The sequence below is a fragment of the Struthio camelus genome, chromosome 15, assembly GCF_040807025.1.
Source record: "Struthio camelus isolate bStrCam1 chromosome 15, bStrCam1.hap1, whole genome shotgun sequence".
NCBI lineage: Eukaryota > Metazoa > Chordata > Aves > Struthioniformes > Struthionidae > Struthio > Struthio camelus.
The window spans coordinates 10,201,137-10,209,942 of record NC_090956.1 but is presented as its reverse complement, the minus strand read 5'-3'; the positions used below and the strand labels follow the sequence as shown (position 1 = coordinate 10,209,942).

At 43.3% G+C, this 8,806-nt stretch overlaps 1 protein-coding gene across 2 annotated transcripts; it reads right to left on the bottom strand.

The window, feature by feature from the left end:
- Positions 1–281: 281 nt before the first annotated feature.
- Positions 282–8,217, bottom strand: GDE1 (glycerophosphodiester phosphodiesterase 1). Of its 2 annotated transcripts, XM_068908532.1 has the most exons (7): positions 7,844–8,202; positions 6,946–6,981; positions 4,890–5,065; positions 3,498–3,603; positions 2,580–2,672; positions 1,758–1,969; positions 282–1,366 (listed from the first exon to the last, which is right to left on the bottom strand). In XM_068908532.1, exons 1-7 carry the CDS (start codon positions 8,096–8,098, stop codon positions 1,219–1,221), a joined length of 1,026 nt encoding a protein of 341 aa, XP_068764633.1. In that variant the 5' UTR covers positions 8,099–8,202; the 3' UTR covers positions 282–1,218. The 2 variants fall into 2 exon arrangements, with proteins under 2 accessions (XP_068764633.1, XP_068764634.1); XM_068908533.1 differs by lacking the exon at positions 6,946–6,981 and having other exon boundaries at positions 7,844–8,217.
- Positions 8,218–8,806: the final 589 nt, after the last annotated feature.

Genomic DNA, 8,806 nt, shown 5'->3' with positions numbered 1-8,806 from the left:
TTTTAAAATGAAATCAATTATTCAACTTGGTAAATTTGCCAAGTATTTGGCCTTTAAGAAAAGGTAGCTTCATTTCTGCTCGTTAGCATTGACAGTCTTCTCTAACTACCAGCTATTTCCAGAGCAGAACTAAAATTGTTCATGGGAAGTCAATTGTTGCTGTAAAGGGAAAAGGGTTTTACTCATTAGAAAAAACATCATGCAACCTCACTGCACTAATTTTCAGATACTACATCAATCTGATGATAAGCAGCTGACAAAATATACAGTACCCTTGAAAGTACAAACAAATACATGTTTATTGTAACTGCAGACTTTGATTTCAAATTAAATCTGGATGACAGATTCACACATATCCTTGTCCTTCAATCATGCAAACAATTCTCCAGCCAGCTACAAAAGGCATTTCAGCTCTATTTGTTCTACAGCTAGCACCACTCAATATACAGCTTTCTCTGAAAAATAAATAAATTCATGTGCGTTACCGTTGGAAGGAATAATTTTCTGTCCTGCCTTACTTCTTTTAAAAAGACCAGAAGGTTAAGAAGGTTCTCAAGTTTGAATCATTAATGCTCATAGTCTTACACTGAACATGGGAAGTTGGCTTTTATTTCCTTGTCAGGATACAACATGGCCATCTTCCCACGCAGTAGGAGGGAAGTATTACTTGCACTCCACTTTGGCATTGTTATTTTCAGGTTCTGTTTTAAGAACAGTAATATAGATGCTTTTAAGACGCCATAGATGCACCTCAAATTATTACACAGTTGTAGAACAGATTGTTTAAATTACTAGAATCAAGGTATGATTTTAAATTATGTCAAGAAAAAATGCTGATTTGACTTTATAACCAAGACTTAAGCGAAGCAAAGGAATAGTCTGAGAATCAGAAAGCAATCTGCACATACAGCTCATTACCCAGTTAGCTTGTCAAAACTCATCCTTTTACATTGTACTGTGATTTCCTCAAATTTACACACACTCAGTGCTTCTCCCTGGACTAATAATGTTTGCACCTCAGCTTTATCCAGTGTTGCAACAGAGGGTATTTCTGCATTCAAGATCTGATCAAACAGTAGAAGTAAACCACTGCTCTTCCTTTCTCCAGAACGATCATTAGCAGTCCCATCTGCATTGTGGTATACCCTCTTGATGGTAAATTCAGACCTGCCACAGTAAGATGGCCTCTTTAAATCGGTGAGCAGGTCTAGTACAGGTCTAGTAGTGAGGATCACAGTCTTCCACCAAGCTGTCTGTGATGTAGCTGGCTTCAAGGACGGTTTCATAATATCTTTTTTCTGCAAAGGTGTTCACTGTCCAGGCAACCACTTGAATTCCTTTTGAAGACCAGTGCCTCACATACTCTCTGTAAAGAACAAAGAAACCATAAGAGGAAGACAAACACTACCATACTTAAGGCAGACAGCACTCAAGCTAAAACTGCGTTTTAGTCTTACATCAGCATTTCATCAAGAATGACAGCATGTCATCTTTTTGCAGCAGAACACTGTAAACAGGCAAAAGCAACAATTTTCTTCTTTGAAATTAAACTTAAGATCTAACATAAGGTAAAAATACAGATTTAAAAGACAGAGGCTTAAGTATAATGAAATAGCATACAGTGAATAAACTATCCAAACAGCATTACACCATACTAAATTGAGCACACCAATGAGCAGGTGCTATGTTAGCTTCACCTTTGTATATTAGTAGAATGGTATTGCCTCCCGATACATTAGCAAGCTTTAAACACTTACTGAGAAACAAAATTTTTCTGTATGAGGAAAGCTGAAACACCACATAATCGCCACAAGAAACTATGTAGGCTCCAATCTAGAATGACATCCATCATCATATACCAATAATGTTTCCAGAAGGAATCAAAACGAGGTGTCCCATTTCCAAGATGACTCAGATGCCAGGGCCTATGTGTTAGCGCTGTTACAACGTTTCTATCAGCTTGTCTCATCTGGAAGATCAAGATGAAAATACCGTAGTTCACACAACTGCCAAGCTGCATAGCAGCACTGAATATAAATTGCGAGACATTAGATGCAGCTCCATCCCAGTCCTTTTCCCCTTTCCAACCCCAATCCTTGTTTAACTCTTTTTGAAAACTGGTATACTATTGTACTGTTTTTTTCTTTAAAGCATGCTGAGTAAGGGACTGCTCTTATGTTAACAACATGCTGAAGCAGAACAGTCAGACAATAGTGTAAAATATACAGTAAATGGACTTGACAACAAGAATTAGGAAGCAGTTTAAGAATAGTCTACTTTACATCAAAACATGAGATTCATTTTTATCTTGCACACAGATACCTGGCCACATGGCAATTTTAACAGTGACACTTTTTTTTCAGAATGGGAAGAGTTGCTGTAGATTCATAATATACACATCTAATGAGCACAGAGTCATATGCTAAGGTGATGCAGGAGTTTTATGATTTATGCTTCATTTATTTTCAGTCTTACCAATTTTAACAATCCAAAACTACTCTGGAATTTTAAGCTGTATATCCCACTGAAAATCCCAGCTAGAAATAAAAAATCCAGAATAAGCTTTTAGGAAACGTCACCTTATAAACAACATCTGGCATGAAAGAACAGACTATGCTGTTGTTATACAAGCGAGGAAATTCCAGGTAGAGTTGTTTTAGAGCATCAACTGCCTGCCAATTAGAGACACACATAGATGTTATATTTTTATATATATATATATACATAAACACACACACATACTTTCTTTACACTGCAAACATGTTAGAATAATCCCCTTTAAAATACTGTCATGTTTTGTGTAGCAAGACTGAAAGGGAAAGAGGATGAAGAAAAACAGCATCTTGTTTATAGCATTAGCAGATAGATGCCATTTCATTTTTGCGACAAAATTCCTTTTTATGATTCTATCTGAGAATGTTACTCACTGCTGAGTTTGAAGTAGCCTTAAATATATAAAGGGCAAGTGAGGTATGTCTTAGACTTGTCTCGTAGATAACATTTTGAAATATTAGCTATGGTTTAGTTTAAGGGGGAAAATGAATTTATTCCCATGTTCTACTATGCTAAAGAAAAAAATAATCCCAGTTTGTATAAAATATTAATGATTGATTACATGCACCTCCATTCAGTAATTTAAACTGTAGAAAAGCAGGATCCTTACTTAGAGGTTAAAGATAATAATTCCCCTCAGCACAGGCTGGGAATTCACTTTGCTGTTATATGGTGGTGGCGTGAGCTGAGCTCAACGCTCCTACAAGCCACACTAATTGTAAATTGCAGCTTCCCGGGACAACGGAATGGTATGAGTGAAGGCCAAAGATGTTGTCTTTGTTTTTTGACAACCCAGCTTTGGATGACACAAATAATAGACCCAATCTCACTCCTAGTGGAGAAGGCACTGTACCACATTTTAGTTGGAGACCAACAAAAGCAGGCTGGAGACCCAAAGCAAGACTGAGTGAAGGTGACTTAGCACATAGTACAGTAAATGGTACCTGGTTTGCATGGCCTTTGACATCGAAGTAGATTATAAGATTGTGTTGCATAGACTCCACAACAGCTTCTTTCAAAGTTGGTACCTTTTCACCCTGGAATTTGCTCCTACAGAAATGGAGAACTCCTTAATGGAATGCACTCAGACACACACAAATCCCCAAGTACATGGAGCTGTGTCCCAGGCAATCTTAAACACTGCTTGCTGCTATTCTACTATTAGGGACGGGGTCAAGCACCACCAGCAATAGGCGGCAGCAGCTCTCTCACCCAGTGCAAGGCTGCACACGTACAGGGATATGTGTCCACCTCCACTTCCTCCAAAATCCCACTAGACAATCATATCCCTCCAAATTAACGGTCTAACCCAATGCTCACCAACCCTATATCCCACACTGAAACACTAATCTCAGATTTTCATCTACTTTCTTAACTACAATAAAAAGCATTCAACTCCAACTCTTGAGCACCTGCCCTCCCACTTCACCCTGCTTTGACTGTGCGCCCTAGTCCTGAGCTAGAAATGAAGGTCTGGCAGAGTAAGCAAGACAAGCTGAGCATGCAGGAGAAACAGCTGCATGCATCAATAAATTATTCCTGACGGGGTGACAGCCAGCAACAGTTAATCAGCGTTAACTGCCTACGTGGAAGTTCTCCCTGTGTGGCTCAGGTGATCACCTTTCCAGTAACAGACTGGGGAGATGCTGCCTGCACCACACACCCATAAGCAGTAACATTTACCAGTATCTGAGAATCCCTAATGTGCAGTGTCTTGGAAATAAAAAAAAGTATAAACAGAAAGCTCCTTCTCTAAAATGGATTCATGTATAAGTTGTATTGTTATCACAATTTTAGTAATATATGCAAAATACTTTCCCCTAGATACTACTGGAAAGGAGTTAATCAACACCCAGGAAATTTGGCTAGCTTCTTTTCATCATATAATCATCATATAATCCTGACGTTTAAAAAAATTTAAAGTCACATATTGCAAGCGAAATTCCCAATACACAGTCAGTCAAGAAATACATGTGAATAAAATTAACTACTCAATTACTCAAGCCAATTTTGAAATATAGTGAAATCCCTAATCTCTTAAGTGCTCTGCAGTCCATTTATGGGAAATTTATGTACAGAGTAACCTGTCTCTCATTAGATGCCTGTGGACTCTGTTTAAATTACCTTGACTCTAGTTCACTGTTCCCGTTTCAGGGATGGGCAAAGAGACATAGTCCGATATGTTACTGATATCAAATGAAACGTAACAGATGGCATGCTCAGTTTTAAATTTGTAAGAATTTTAATCACTGATAGATCAAAGTAATCATTTTCTTTATCATGGATCTTTTGTTACTGTTGAAACAAGAGTTTCCAAACAGCAATATGTCTTTTACCATAGCCTATGCTTTGCTGATGGATTAAGCCTCCTAACTTCATCAAAGGTCAAGTCACACAATCTTCCAGACCCATCAGTTGTCCTTTCTACTGTTTCATCATGCATTAGAATAGGAACACCATCCGCAGTAAATTCAAGATCCAGCTCAACTCCCGTTGCGCCATTCTCAGCTGCCTTAAAAAAACAGAAACCACATACACAACAGAAAAGACAGCTTTATAGAATTAATATAGGTACTGCTATAATTAGTTTGTATTCTGGTAAAGAATATGAAACTATTAATACTCTTTTCAGTAAGCTCAGTCTGCGGAACACAGGACGTTTTATCAAATTATTGCGAAACGTATTTGTGTATCAACTGAAAAGATATTATCTATTTTATACATAACATCATAATGATAACGTCTTGGCCATGGGTTTAGGGTCAGGATAAAATGCGGAAGGAATCCTGCTCCCTCCTTTTTGTTCAGTAACTCCTGAATCCTTACATTGTGTTACTTTCTAAAAGAGCAAGGTAGCAGTTTAGATAATTTATAGATTAATGCTTAGAAGCCAGATAAATGTTCTAAACCAGTGATTGCCAACACTTTCATTAGAGCAGGCCATACAGCATAAAGACTTTTCCTGCCAGTAGAAAAAGCTCTCATCCTTCTTTTATGCAAAATAAATGCAATACTTCCTTTGACAGTCAAGATTCACCATGCACGTGCAGTACAGTTGATCCACCCATGTGAAGTGTATATATAAAACTTCCCAGAAACATCACTTACTTGCTTGTACTAAATAGCAAATGTATGTAGGGAAATCCTAATTCCTATCTGAGGAGTTCCCATAAAAGACACAATAAAGAGCTGGGCTGCCTCAGAACAATTAATACATCCTCCTCCTGCCCATCTCTTTCTTGTCCTCAGACAAGCACAGAGTGAACTGCAAGATGAATTGTTGTGAAGGCAAAAGGTGTGAGTGAAGGAGGAGCTCTGACGTTCAGCCTCACAATTTTCTGGAACAAGGAGCCTTGCCTCACCCAAAGGTAAGAAGCCAGTAGATCAACAGCATCTCATCACCACAGATACACTACACTGAGAGATTGCTAATGTCTATTCCACATGGTTCTCTACAGAATATTTTCATTCTAAGTGTTTGCCAGACTCTTAGAGCAGCCCCTTAATAAACAGGAAAGCCACTGCAGGGCTATATTTTACATTACAGAAGGCAGGAGGTCAACAGCACAACTTCTTTTCTTCCATTTGCCCTTTTCTCCTCAGCACATCTTACATTCCAACCTCCTTACAAGTTCAGAGCCCTTTAGCTATTGTACAGATATTTCTAGATGCTTTTCAGGACGTGATCATTTAGTCAGAAGGATAACCAGGATATTTAGTGAGAACTACTACTACAAGCTTTCCTCTACCTTCCTCAGGAGCAGGTATAGCCATCACTGCTGAACAACCCAGAACGTAAAAAACAGCTCTCTGATTCATTTTGTCACGCACAAAACCTGCTCTAGATTGTGATGGGCAATGGAAGATCACTATCTTTAACATTAATGATTCACAAGGCATCTATGTCAATTCCTCTGCTACTCAACTGTCTTTGTAGCTTTATAGACCCTACTTAATCCCTCTGGTTTGTTGATTACTTTGCACTAGCTATTCCCCTTTGTAAGGCTAGTTGTTATTGCTTATTATACCCTTAATTGCAAGTTTTTGCTTGTCTCTGTGGAGCAGTTTGATTTCTTTGAGGGAGAGCTGGAAAGCTACTAAGGCTTTCTAGTGCTATTTTTTTTCTGGTGAAAATGCATGGCTTCTGGATATTTCTGTAAACAAATTTTCCAATAATTATTTTAAAATAGTCTTATTGATGTGGGTGTCAGCAGAACAGTAATCAAATTTTAGAAAGTAATAATGTACTGAGGATACAGCAGTATCAGGAGAGTTGCAATTAAATCCTGGTTCCCGAGATGCCTTGTGCATGTGAGGGGGTCTCCCTTAACTCAACAGGGATCATCATATGTCTAAAGGTATGGAAGAGCAAAATTCAAAATTCCAACTTACAGGTAATATTGACACTGGAAGATTCAACTTTGCTTCCTGTGTGAATGAAATTTCTTTTGATACTGAAATTTTGACAAGTAACCCAGTCTAGATATACCAATTACACTGTTTTCAGAATGAAACATGCTCCCAGGGACCCACACAACAGCTGAATGAAATCAATGTGATTCTGTTCAATTTCCAGAAAAGGTAGTGTCCCTGCTGCCTGGGCAGTGAATGACTAAGACTGTCAACTCTGATGCAACATGACAGGACGTGTGAGGTGGCAGCAAGTTTCATGGCAGGGCTGTACAAAGTGACATTCTGGCAATATTGGGTTTTCCCATAGCTGTGGATTCTCAAAGCTCATTAGAGATCTTCAAAGCTTAAACAGAGAGCATATGACCTGTCACTAAGCTGCTGTGCTCCCTCTACAGTCTGTTGCCACACCTACAAAATAAAATATGTCATTATCACTACACTGCTAGGCTATGCCACAGCACCAAGCAGTCGGGCAGGGGGTGAGAATAGCCGCTACAACACAGTTCTCGCAAAAAGACCCAAAACCCGATCAGACCACGCTGATATCCCCCCGGGCGAGCACCGACTAAGCAAGACGGCTTGCTGCCGCAAAGCAGAAGCAGCCGGAGCTGTTTAGGATGATGACGGCTCGGCGCCTGCTGACAAGGCGCATCACCAGGCACAACCCGCAGGGTCGTGTTACTGCAAGAACGCAACCGGCAGCGACGCGAGTCTGGCGGCCGGCAGGCCCGCGGGGCGGGGGCGGCTCCCGCGGCCGTCCGCGCTAGGAGCGCGGCAGGCCTGCGCCTCCCGGGCCGGCGCCCGCGGCAGGCCTCGTCGGGGGTGGGGGGGAGGGGAGGGAAGCGGGGGCCGCGGCAGCGGGGCCCGCCGCGCTGACCTGTCGGATGGCCGCCAGCGTGTTCTCGGGCGCGTCGTGCGCGCCGCCGCGGTGGGCGATGCGGGCGGCGGCGCCGCGGGGCCGCACGAGGCGCTGCGCCCGCTGCGGCGCGGCGGGCTCCAGGCTGAAGAGGTGCAGCACCAGGTAGAGGCCGGCCGTGAGCAGGCAGGCCAGCGCCGGGCTGCGGCTCAGCGCCAGCGCCGTGCCCAGCAGCACCGTGAAGGTGCCCAGCAGGCCGTCGCCGTGGCACAGCATGGCGGCGCGGACAGGACCGGACCGGCTGCCCAGACGACGACGACGACGGCCGCCGCCGCCGCCTCCCCTCAGGGCGCGGCCGGCCTCCCCCCCCCCCAACGAGCACTCAACGGCCGGCTCCCCTGCCCGCCGCTAACCAGCGCGCGGCACCCCTCGCCCGCCAGCCAATCGCCGCGCAGGACACGCGAGGCTGGCGGGCGCTGCCCAATCGGGAGCGGCGGGGCCGGCGCGTGGCGCGGCTGCGTGTGTGGGAGCGGCGGGCAGCGTCTCAGGTTGCCTGACGGGGGAGGCGGGCGCCGCGCGGAGCCCTCTCAGCCGACGGCGAGAGGAGCCCTGGAAGCAAGGCAGGTTATGCCAGGCGTGACTGGGCGCAGATTGAAGAATAAATCGCGTCAACGGGAGGAGAGGCGCTACCGCGCAGAAAGTCACTGAAGGCAGCTTTGAAGGGGGACTCACGTGTCTGGAGAGCTATGTCCGTTTTTGCCAGCTATGCCACCTGTCTCATTAGAAATATAATATTAGGTATCGTCTAAATACCTACACTTCCAGCTGTGTCAGCTGTCTTAACTGTCCCTTCAGACCTGCTCACAGGCTGAACGTGAGGCCTAGTATTGTAGAAGAGGCAAAGAGGGCCAAAGAGCGATCTGAGGGACCGTGAGTCCCTCCTACTTGAAGACTGGCCTTTGCTGGAGAGTAAGGTTCGCTTCT

Excerpts from the sequence above, each read along its gene's own strand:
- GDE1 (XM_068908532.1), bottom strand. The coding sequence starts at position 8,098 with ATGCTGTGCCACGGCGACGGCCTGCTGGGCACCTTCACGGTGCTGCTG. Across the intron at positions 6,982-7,843 it reads CGCTGGCGGCCATCCGACAG|GAAGCAAAGTTGAATCTTCC; the intron begins GTCAGCGCGGCG and ends TCATTCACACAG. Across the intron at positions 1,970-2,579 it reads TGCCAGATGTTGTTTATAAG|ATGAGACAAGCTGATAGAAA; the intron begins GTGACGTTTCCT and ends TTGATCTTCCAG.